The 12,858-nt window shown below is 34.9% G+C and overlaps 1 protein-coding gene across 6 annotated transcripts in view; it reads right to left on the bottom strand.

Moving 5' to 3' along the window:
- SYNE2 (spectrin repeat containing nuclear envelope protein 2) overlaps window positions 1-12,858 on the bottom strand; it is a 415,658-nt gene that overhangs the window by 187,987 nt on the left and 214,813 nt on the right. For all 6 annotated transcript variants that reach the window (XM_027842877.1, XM_027842872.1, XM_027842874.1 and 3 more), the window contains 4 exons: window positions 10,720-10,938; window positions 5,969-6,234; window positions 5,110-5,278; window positions 661-816 (listed from right to left, as the gene is read on the bottom strand). In XM_027842877.1, the coding sequence (XP_027698678.1) occupies window positions 661-816; window positions 5,110-5,278; window positions 5,969-6,234; window positions 10,720-10,938 (810 nt within the window). The remainder of the gene's footprint in view (window positions 1-660; window positions 817-5,109; window positions 5,279-5,968; window positions 6,235-10,719; window positions 10,939-12,858) is intronic.

Raw genomic sequence — 12,858 nt, 5'->3', positions numbered from 1 at the left:
GGTACTAAGAAACATTTTACTCATCAAGTTACAATTTTAGGAATATCTGAAATCAATAATAAAATGTTACTATGAGAGCTGGACTAAATTAGGGGAGGGAAAAAACAGGAAGGATAGAAGTTATCTATAAACATTTCATCTTTTGGTTTGGGTTGTCTTTTTTTTAAAAATCACAATAAAATGAATTCTGACTTTTCTTTGTTCTCTTATTGGTAACTTATCTTCCTATCTGCCTTCATGTGTAAGATGTGTTCAAATCTACTCTAAAATTCCTTTTTCGGGACTTGAATTACTTCAAAAAGTTAAGAGCAAACATGTTTTAAGACAAAAACCTATAATTCAGGTCTATTGTAAAAGGTAATGAAATTGTACTTCACACTAATTAGGAGCATCCTAAATCAGGAATGAAGCACAAGGAGAAAAATGTACAGATTATTCTGGACTCTTATATCTGTCACTTGAAACTGCTTTAGAGTTTAGTTTCCAATCACAAAATTTTCACTTAGCTGAGCCATAAAAAAGTTTATATTCATAAATGAAAACGCAACTAAAATGAAACTGTGAACCCAATTATGTTTATTGAAAGGCACATTGCTTCCTCTATTGCATAAATGAGAGATAAACCACAGGAATGAACAATGCTGCCACAAACATCATTACCTTCTCATCTATGTCTTCTAAAGTTTTTTTGCATTCTTCCATCTGGCACTCAATCTCTGCAGGAACTATGGTATACATCTCAGAATACTTGATTCGGAGTTTTTCCATAATATTCTCAAGTGCTAGCTTCTCTTTGTCAATTATTCTCTGAAGAGCCTTAAAACATTAAAGAGGGTTTTCAGTACTAACAAGACACAGGAAAAGTTTAACTCTAAAACTGAAAGCAGTTTCAGAGCACATCCTTATGATTGAAATGAGCAGCTTTTGCATGACAAAACTCTATTATTCATACAAGCTGATTAAACCTGAGAGATGCTCAGTTTAGTCAGATGACGCCTTTCAATTTGTAAGAATTAAACTTGATATCACTTCATAATGTCAACTCACTGTTGTAAAAAGACATTAAAACATCTCTGCGCTTCCAAAGTGCCTCTATGATTTAACTTTATCTCTGTAGCATTCCTGATATAAAAACCTGTTCAGAGCAAAAGTTTTCAGAAGTTTTTATTAACCTGTTGCCATTTATACTTCTTCCTACATTATCATAACAATGATGCAAGGCCACTAAAAGCTGGAAGCTTGAAGCAAAAGTGTCTGCTTTCATGTAATTATACAGCACAGTGAGCCCAGCTTCTTTCAAAACTGAGGGTTCCAGTTCCACAGGAAGAATGTGGGTTTTAAGAGATAAAAGCAACTTGAACAAATAGTCTATTGGTTGTGGCCTAGAAAGAAAATCTGATCTAAGTTCCCCTTGCAGTAATTATAAAAGAGAAACTCATTTGTTTGGGAAACTTTCCCAAAGATCAGGTGGAAAAATACTTTATAACTTTACAGTGATCTTTTCTGATAGTCACTATTCAGGGAAGAATTGGTTATTAATCTTGTTAATGGACCAAGGCATTGCCCTGAAGAATAATTACAATTTTAAATGATTCTTTATGGTGATTTATCATTCAGTTACTTTTTTACTTCTGACTACCAAACCCTCATCTTTTATCTTTAATACCAGTCAACCCTATACAAGCAAAGTTAAGTGGAAAGTTATGTAATTATCGTGGTAATTCAGACAAATATAGGGGGTTGGGGGTCTGAACTGCCCACATAATTATGTAATCTTTTATGTTGCTTATATCCAGTCTAAGAGGGCTGCCCTTCATTTAGAGCTCTACATTGATGCTTTTCCCATGATAATCCCCTCAATAAGTGAAATCAAGTTTCCTCTCTCAATATACTGTAACAAAACAGCTCCAGTTACCAGCAGCATACAACTTTTGAATGCATCTGAAAAACTGATTGAAGACAGTTACTAAAAGAGAAGACCCACTTCTCACTCAGAGAGAAGTTACCATTGGGTCTGTATTTCCAGTGGTTTAAGAAATTAATGCTTAAGTGAACTTCATTGTGTGGGCAGCCCCATGTTTGATATAAGACACCGTGTCCTATAGCTGAGAAAAAAACCGAGTCTAATCTAAAGTATACAAGTAATCTCAATGTCCTAGTATGCTATTTGATAATTATCACAAGATAAAGATATAGGTCTGATTCCCCAATGAAACATATATATGATTTTGTGACATACAAATCCTTGCGTTATTTATAGTATACATAATTCCTTCCATACTTCCTTCCTTCTTTTCTTTCTTCCTTTCTTACCTCCCTCCTCTCTATTCTCTCCCTCTTTCCACATAAGGAATCATATCCTTACCTGTGAGTGCTCTGACCAAAGGAACATAAATTTTGATAGCTGAAACCTAGCAAGATATCTTGGGATTTAGAGGCTAGATTTCTTTTTTAAGGACCATGCCTTAAACCCAAATCACTATGGCTCTCATTCATTGGCCAACAATAGCCCGAGCCTAACTTGGTCATTGTTTGGATTCTGCTATATGAGTATAATATAGAATGAGTATAAATAGCAATTGTTTCTGTTTTGGCCAGAAACCCTGAGGGTCTTCCCCTCCCAGATTGATTTTTATTTATTTATTTATTTGTTTGTTTGTTTGTTTGTTTTTAAGTAGGTAAAAGAGGTCATTCTTTGCCTCATTTTTACCTAGCCTTAATCACTGAATGAGTGTTGCCTCAGATAAACTGAGACTTGGGAAAGACCTTAACTTATTAAAAAGGCCAAGGTCACCCACTGCATCATCCCACTGGGGACGGGGCCATCTCCAGTCATCCTGATCTATATCTTGCCATTGGACCCAGATGGCTCCAGAAGAGAGAGTGAGGCTAGTGACTTTGCACAGCTCTCCCTAACTTAAATCCAATTAACTTGCAAGTCATGGCATCTCCTCCCTAACGTCATGGTCCTCTTCGAGAACAAAGGACAAACAACAATGCCTTTACAAACGATGCAGTTCACAATCATCTTTTCCTTTCCCCAATTCAATCGCGAAAATTTATTAAGCCTATAACTTGAAAGATAATCTGGGAGACATAAAGATAAATGACATAAAACATGATCTCTTTGCTCATGGAGTTCGATACAGAAGGGGAAATGGAGATACAAAGGCAAGGGGATGGTTCAGCAAACAAGGAATAATCAATTTCAGGTAAAGTGTCATACGTAAGTGAAGGGCAGTAGTAAGAAAGAAAGCTGGAAAGTTAAGTTCAAGCTAAGTTATACTTTCAAAAAACAAGCTATAAGACTTTATTTGGTTGGCATTACAGATGTTAACCAAAAGTCATGATTTCATAGGGAGTCATTGAAGTTTTCTGAAAAGTAGAGATCAGATGTATATATTAAGTAGATTAATCTAATGCAACATATAGGAGTGGAGTAAGGAAAGACTGGAGGTAGGAAGACCAATTAGGAGGCTACCATGATACTAAAGACAAGTGGTAAAGAGGGCCTGAACTACTAGCATGTTGACAGTAGGAACTAAATGGGTAGGATAGATTTGAGTGATGTAGAGAAAACATATTTGAGAGGGCTTAACAGCTAGATGCATGTGGGAAAGAGAGAAGAGAAAAAAGTCAATAGTGATGGTGAGGTTTTGCCCCTGGGTAACTAGGAGAATGGTGGTATAATACCTGCCCTGGGATACATTGCCAACTTGTACTTGTACAGGTGGGTTGGGCCCCCACCATTAATGCCACAGGTTCTATGGTACCCATGGATATTGGCTCTTTGTACTATAGATCCTATTTTCCTTTAATAATAAGCTAGCAGACACAATTAGCTCTTAGGCTAAAAAACAGTAGCTATAAAAAATTCTCCCATCCCCAGTAACCTGGGGTGTACTTTCCCCTAAATACACCCAGCATGCTGGGAAGAACGGGCTAAAATGTAGAGTATAATGATAATGAGGCTGACACATAATGATAATATGGCCTACTCTGGATATAACTCTGATTATAACTCTGCAACTATGGGGCCTCCAAATCCTTTCTCTTCTCATGTAGTCCTCTCTGTATCCAACTCTCAGTTGCCAGGGCTAGCTTTTTTGAGTCCACTGCCAGATCTCCAGGGGTTATGTTTCTTGCTGCTATTTCTGGTCTCAAGTGAGTACCTCTATATTTGTGTCTGTCTGCAGCAGGAGCTCTTAACATGGGGTCTGTGAACTTTTAAAAATATTTTGATAATAGAATTTCAATGTAATTGGTTTCCTTTGTAATCCTATGTATTTCATTTTATGTATTCAAAAAACATGCTGAGAAGGGGTAGATAGGATTCAGAAGACTAGTACTAAATGGGTCCATGACGCAAAAAAAGGTTAAGAATTCCTGATACAGATATATCTCTTTTTAGTGGCAAAGAGCTGGAATATAGTGTGTCTCTATTCCCTTATCTATGTCCCAAACTCTCTTGAAATGCCTTGTCAGATGCTGAATGGGTTGTCTCCTTTGGGTAAGTAGCTCTGAGGCTGGATGATATGGCCAATGGGGGAGGACAGAAAAACTCCAATCTCTCCCCATCAAAAGTTAGGTTCTTCCACAACTGTTGTTTCTCTCACCAATGCCTTCAAATTACAGAACAGTCTCTAGGATTGAGCTATTTAAAGGCCTTCAATAATGCAACCAGTTTCTTTCTTGGCTAATGACATTACCCCCTTCTGACTCAGAGAGGTATTCATACTTCTTAAAGGGATGAGTTAATTATATATCCAAGACTATGCTGGAGCCAGTTTGAACTGGGCTGATTGTTAAGTTTTCAGTGTAAGCACTTACAACTTGGAAACTGGCAAACTCTGCAAACCAGGGCTTGATTTATTGTTTTCTTGATTGTTTAGATTTAAGAAAATGATGGAGAAAATGTTAATAGTACAGATTAAATTTAAAAGTATATCATGCATACATTCTTTTTTCTGAATTTGTGGTTAAACATTTACCAGCACACCAGTTCATACACCACAACAGTGACAGATTGCCTCACCAGAAAGTAATATTTGCTTCTTGCAAGTGAAATCTCATTGAATTGTTCCCCATGACCCATGACCTGTCACTAACCTCCAACTGATCTTCCTTTCCTGGGTCTTCTTCTAATGCCATATCATGGAAAGAGGCTGTCATTTTTTCAAATGAATTCTTCAAAGTAATTATTTCTTTACTGATATTATTTCTCTCTTCAATTTCAAACTGTACCAACTTTTTATTTGCTTGAGCTTTCTGAGAGAGCCTAAAATGAACAAAAACAGTATCAAAGGTAGCTTAAACAATTTTCTTTATCCTTTTTTTTTTGCAAACAGTTGTTTTGTTTGAAAAATTAACAAAAAACTAACCTCTCACCCAGACTAACCCTTTTTCTGAATAAAGAGATATCACTGATTTTTCAGTCATTTACATATCACATATACATATGTATGCCATCATTATGGATAGTAATCTAAACAAAATATTTCTCCAAGCTATCTTATTTTGCAATTTCTATACTCCAACCATATAATTTCTCTTTCATTTTTTTCACCAAAGGTTACATTAGGAGTTCTAGCAAGCCTAGGACGTGCTACAAAAGATAGCTTGATGAAGTATACTAAGTCAAATTAGATAAATTATTTTTGGAAAAAAAATCCCACTATCTTTCATCCCCATTTCCTCTTAAACAGGATGTGCCCACCAGACAAAAATTGCAGATCCTAACCCAGAACAATACCAGGGTAGAGTATTTCCTCATCAATTGTGGTATTAGACTCTCTGATCTCTTTTGTTGCCCACTCACTCATGATTCCATTTTAACCACATTATTCAGGGTTGATTCTAATCTATCATTATATCTTTAAGAAAGTCTAAATTTAACTCAAGTCAACATCTAAAATGTCAACATCTCAACCATTGCTACTTCATTTCATCTTATATAACTGAACCTTACTTGGTACATCGATCTTGCATGGAACAAATCTCTTGCAATACTGGAACAGATTCAATTGTCTCTGCACTTTCAGGAACACTCAGGATATTTTTTATCCGGTGAAGAAGTAAAGTAAATAGCAGTTGCTCCCTCTCCAGGTTCTCTTCGTATTGGCAGAAACATTCTAGAGCTTCAGAAAGTTCCTCATTGGTGGCTGCTTCCTTTGGTTTGGTACTCTCAGGGAATTCTTCTTGGAGATTATCTAAAATAATTGCTTCCCGTTCAATCTAGGTCAACAAGGGGAATAAAGGTTAAGATGTGGGTTTTGTCAACCTGAGAAATCTCTTTGATGATCATAAAAACACAAGCTGTTACTAAGAATTCCTCATTTTGGAAAAGTCACATCAGACATCAAGAATACATGCGATTTTCTGCTGACAGTAATTCTGCTTTTCTGAATTAATAGAAGAAATTTTGATTTAGCTATTTGTCCATGTGAGTTTTCAAAGGCCCCAGAAAATCTTTTGAAGAAATTCATCCATCATATGTGAAATAAATACAGGTCTATTCTAGAAGTCTTAGTGCAGTCTTAAGCTTTAATAGCTTAAAAAATAACCATTTAAATGACTATTTTTTAAGCTTAATACTGCATTAAAACTTTGGGATACCTGTATTGCTGTTGGATGAAAAGTAAACTACTGAAATGAATGTTAATGAAGTGAAAGCACAAATGTAATTTTCTCCCTTTATATGCTACCCGAGAGATTTTATACATGTATATATTTGAAATTTACTTCCTGATATGATACAATAACATCATGTTAGAATCATATAGTAAATTTGACCATTCTTCCAATTGATGACATTTGCTTTTCCCTACTACAAAGAGTGCTGCTATGAATATGTGACCTACTTGAGGCATATTCCTAATAATTAGAATATTGAATCAAAAGTATGAAGGGTTTAGTGAATTTTCCCACACAACTCCAAATGACTCATATAAACCAGAATGCCAACTATTAATTTGCAAGATATTGACCAACCACATTGAGTTTTAATATAGTCCAGGGATAAATAGCATACTTGCCTTCCCACAGTATCTCCAACATTGACTATTTCTATCTTTTGTAATTGCAAAATTGATGAAAGTAAGTTGAATTCTCAGAGTTCTTTTAATTTACAGGTTTATCATTATTACGATAAACTTCTAGTTAATTATCTACTGGAGAACAGTTCTTTTTTTTATATACTTGTCTCTGTTCCTATGTAACTTGGATACCATACTTTTATCTAAAATATATGATAGAAAGGTTTTTTTCCCCCATTTGACATTTTCTCTTCTTATCTTTATCATACCTTCTATCCCTTATTTAGTTTAGAATTCCCCTACCATCTCTATCCCCACATAGTTATGGAGGAGACTTCCTTCTGTTCTCTAACTTTTATATGACATAAGTATAATATTTAGATCACACATCTATTTAGGCCTTATTGGTGTATATTGTATAAGATGCTTGAACCAACTCATTTCTAGTACACAAGTCTAAGAAGTCTACCAAGTTGGGTTATCTGGATCCTCAGTAAATTAGAAATGGTGGGAGAGGAAAGAAAGGGATAGGAAAGCTTAACTGCCAGAGAGAATAAGTACACTGACTTTAGTGAAAAAATGGTAGCCAACAGGTCCAAAGGCAGTAAGACACTATAAAAAGGAAAGCCCAGAAGTCTAGAGACAAGTAGTTGCGCTTGTCCCTGAAGGTAACACTGTATTAAAACTCAGTGGTCTAATCAAGCAGTATAGTCAGTAGATGTTTTGCAAATGAATGAATAATTGGCATTATATAAGCCATTTGTGAGCTTGGTTAACTGTGAATCGGTCTGCTAGGATCTGGCCACCTCTGTGTCAGATAATGAAATCAACTTCTACCCGCAAAGACAATGGAAAAGACCTTTGACTTAAGGTGACCATATCAAGATACTCTTTACCATTTCTTACCTGAAACATTGGTGGTACTTACTTGGGATTAACAAGTATATAATTAAAAAGTGTGTAGGGGGAACAAGGGTATTCCACCTTGGAATCTCTCATTACTTTATTTTAACGTGAAGGCTGTCCCTCCTAGTCCAGACCCACATCACTTCTCACCTGAACCACTGTAATAGACTCCTAAGCAATCCTCTCCCTCCAGTTATTCCCGGTCTAAACATCCTGGCCAAATGTACAGCCCTAATTAAATCAGTCAATTGATAAAAATCTGGATTTTTCTACTATATATCTGATAAAGTCAAGATCTCTTGATTTAAGAATATGCACATTATTTCGCCATCCTTATCTCATATCATTCTCCTTCATATAGTCCTCTGTACCCAATGCATGCTGGACCACTCTCCAGTCTAGCAACATTCCAAACTTTTCTATCTCTATCATTTGGCTTATGTTATTCCTTAGAATGGTCTCTGTAATTAAATTCCTATTCCTCCTTGAAGAGGAGTTCAAAGGCCCTTCATGAAGCCACTCTGGATTTACCCAGTCAGATGTAATTTCTCCCTCTTCCAAAACTATATAGCACTGTTTTCAAAAATTTTTTATTATATTTATGAGTACATATTTTTATTTCTTTTAGTAAATTCTAAATCATTCTTATATTTCCCTCAGGGCCCAGCATGATACTTAGCACATAGGAAACATCTAATAAATGCCTTTTGGATATATTTGAAGACTAGATTGGGAAGTCTGAAATAGGTAGCTGCAGTTTATAGAAAAGGATTTGCCTTACAAAAATACACAAGCCTGAAGACATTTTTTCTACTATCTGTCTGACTACATTAGGATTACATGATTTGAGATAGGAGAAGACAAAGAACATGGAAAAAATGCAAATCCATAATGTGTTTTCTATAAAAGAATATTTCAAAATAACCCTCTATCTAGTTGTATTGGGAAACTCAGGACTATAGGGTGGAAATCTTTGCCATAAATCTAAATACCTAAAGAGAACAGGGTCTAAGTATTCTCAAAGTAGGTTAGCTCAGCTGACATTGCAATCCTGTTATGACCTTGAAAAAAATGGAGGAAACTTTAGGAAAAAAAATAGAAATAATACATTACATAATGAAAGTACAGACTTGATTATTTTAAAAACCCTGGAATTAAAAGAAAATTGGCTAAAAATGAGTTATAGGGACGTATTTTGCAAAACCATATTAGCTTTTTTTTTTTTACAAATGCATACAGAAGCTGACCTCTTGAATACTGATGAAATATTATGATTAAAATGAATAAAAATTCATTTTACATGAAGGATATTTGTTTACAGAGCTCACCAAGTCCAATGTGATAGAGGTATAATCCTTCAGAAATTAATAAATGTCTAAAGAAACAAAAAATGTTTTTGGTACTTTGAATCCAAAGTTTAAAAAAAATTCTTGCTATTTACTATCTACAATACAAAATTTTAATTACTTGTTCTCATTATATATCATCATGGTATGGAAGTGATTGTGGATTATGAATGACTTTTGTATATCTTAATAATTAAAAAGACTTAGAATACAGGTCCAACAAACTATAGGTCTGGTTTTTGAGGACCAGTCTAGCTAAATTTGGAAAGGCGCAGTAGCCAGCAGTTAGTAAATTTATTTAGCTACAGCAACACATGAAGATCATCTCCTACAGTATACAAGGGGCGCAATCCTGTGTTGGAGAAGACAGTATTCACAGTGATGAAATCACAGACCTTTTGGTGCACCAAAGGAAAGGTTTCATGGTCACTTGATATGTAGGGATAATGATAGGGACTGCACCTGATTTAATTGGTATAGGGAAGCCCTGGGTGAGGATGCCTTCTCTACAATTTATAGTTGCTGGCAACACCAAAAGATTAAATGACTTTTACGGGGTCGTCAAGTCAGTCTATGTGAGAGGTGGGTCTTGAACCCTGGTTTTTCTGACTTTGAGGCCAACCGTCTATCCAGGATGGCACACTGAAATGCAAAACCTTTCATTTAAATGGATCCACTTCCACTTTGTCAGGATTTGAGAGCTGAAGTCTGTGACAATTTGGTTGGTGATACTGATTCATATAGTTACTGCAAACTTAGAATATTTATGAAATAGCCTCAATGTTATTGATATGATTACTTTCATATTATAGGAATAATATATTAAAAGAGTTGCCTTCTCTCAGAATAGTTCTCAAAATGTACTTTTAATTCCACTTTTAACTGTATAATTGCCCATTACACTATTTCTTCTCAGACATTACATACGATATAAATAGTTAAAGAGTTTTGAAAGTACATTAAGATTTTTTGTAAGAATACTTGAGCTACTGCGTATGATATGTCTATTTGTATGATATACTCATATGTAAGCATGCATGTTAGGTGGTGCAGTGGATAAAGCACTAGACCCAGAGTCAGAAAAATGAGTTCAAATCCAGCCTCAGACACTTACTAACTGTGTGACACTGGGCAGGTCACTTAATTGCTCTATGCCTCATTTTCCCCATCTGTAAAATGAGGCTAATAACAGTACCTACCTCCCCAGGGTTGTAAGTGAAGCTCACATGAGATAATATTTGTAAAACGCTTTACTAACCTTAAACCCCAATACAAATGCTAGCTATTATGTAAATACATATATAGATGTGATATAAGCAAGTGGACATGGAGGAAGAACAACTTGAAGATGCACTACATAGAGGCAAAATTCAAATAAAGAAACATTTTCAACATATACTTTTAATACCGATATGATTTACAGAAGCACTTACTTCTTCACTGATAAATTTCCACTCTTGTTTCAGCTCTTCACAGTGCAATTCCCACTCTTTAGCATTCTCAAGCAAACTCAGCCATCCCTCCCACAGGGCTGACACAATTTTGAGCAGACGTGTGCTGTCATTTTCTGTACACGTAAGTCTCAAACATCTGAAGCCCTGTCGTAGCTTTATTAGCTCTTCCTGAGTTGAAACAAGATCTGCTACAAAATTCTTTAAAATAAAAAAAAAAGGGCAGATATTGGTGACATTCCCCCCTCTTAAATTTATAAAGTCAATACTGAAAGCAAATTGGAATACAATGAAAAACTTAATTTTAAACGTTTCCTATATATTATAGGATCAATTACGTTGTCCTTTTAAAGCTCCATCTTTCAATAAAAGTTAAAGAATAGTTTCTGAGATAAAGGAAAAGGACTGAGCCCTCAAATTCAATTTTTGTAGTTCAGGAGTATCTATCCTATGTCTAGTGATGGATGCCTAGCTGAATAGGGCAAGGCACTGGGGTTGGGGATGGAAAGGAATCAAATAGGAATCTAAAGAGCATAAACTCAAAAGCCAGGCAAGGTTGTAGTAGAGGCTTTTCCTGAGCATTGAAGAAATCCCAGGGATTGAGACAGATTGTTGGAATGAAGCCAGTTGTAGGAATGAAGATTCAAGTCAGGAATTCAGGACCAGATCAGGAGGCAAGAGACAGGAAGTGTTGACAGACTAACTCAAACTCTCTCTCCCCAAATCATCAGCTTTTTACTGAGCCTGTATATATTCCTTTCTGCCTCCCTTTCCCCCAACTAATATGTCAGTGTCATGACTCCTTGAGACTTCTGTGCCCCTTTTCCTGATGCAGCTACACCATTAAGGCTATGGACTTGTGCATCTTAAAATATTTAAATTTAAATTTAAAATATTGAAGATGTTATCATTTAAATAGTATTTACTATGTTATTTGGGGCAAAGGGGGAAAATTAAAAAGATATGACAGTTTGTATTACTGGTAATTAATTTTCCAAGGAGAAGTTAATCATGTGAGCATATTTTAACAGACTGTTTTATATTTTATTGGGTGGCCAATCTCCAACTTATGTGCTACACTGGTTCCTAAGGCTGCATTTACATTTTTATGACTCTGGAAGAGAAGTTTTGGGGTCTTTTCATTCATATTCTAATACCGCCTACATCACCATATTAGGTCTAACTGAAGAAAAATTCTACAACTGTTTAGAAAACTAACAAACATTTTAAATAAAATCTTGAAGGGGACAACACACACACATACACATGAATATATGCTATATGTTTACTATATGTATACAGAAATTAATTTAACATGACTAAGAAAAGGATACAAAGATAGTTTATAGAAAAGTTATAATTAATCATATTATAAAACCTACATAATTATTTAAATCAATGAAGGAAAAACCTTGAAAAAATAAAATATTAATGTGCGTTAAAAACTATAAAAAAGATAGACACATGAGGGCCTGTCTTCAATATTATCAAAAGCATATATTTAAAAGTAAGTTAGCATTGTTTACAGGGGAAGATTTTCTATTACAAATAAGAGTAAAACAAGAACGCTCCTTCTGCTACTATTTGTCATCATTCTAGAAATGCTACAGTAGTGATAGCAATAAGAAAATGGAACAAAATCAAAGGTGTAAGTACTGACAAAGAAAGACAAAATTGCTCCTATTTATAATTGATACTGACATAGAAAAAATTGGGACAATAATTTCAGTAGAATAGCATGATACAAAATAAATACACAAAAATAATCAATATTTCTATGCAGTACTACCAAAACCCAGGAAAATGATAGTAAGAGAAATTACATTCAAAATAATAACAAAATGCGTGAAGTAAAAAGGCACCAACAAGATTTCTATAAATACAGCTGTAAATTACTCTTTGCAGAACTAAAGGGAGACAAAAAAATTGGAGAGTTTATGACAGGTCATTGTCAGGGCATTCCAATGTAATTTAAAAAAAAAAAGATACTACTTAAATTAAGTTATAGATTTAGTACTATGCCAATTAAATGACCTAGAGGACATCATAGAAAAAACAAAACAATAACAAATTGATATGGAAGAACGAAAGGTCTCTCAAGATACATCAATTCCAGGGTAC

Source organism: Vombatus ursinus, unplaced genomic scaffold (assembly GCF_900497805.2).
Source record: "Vombatus ursinus unplaced genomic scaffold, bare-nosed wombat genome assembly UNPS02014893.1, whole genome shotgun sequence".
In the NCBI taxonomy this organism is placed as follows: Eukaryota; Metazoa; Chordata; class Mammalia; order Diprotodontia; family Vombatidae; genus Vombatus; species Vombatus ursinus.
The sequence above is the reverse complement of the archived record's forward strand: the minus strand, read 5'-3'. Positions and strand labels throughout refer to the sequence as shown.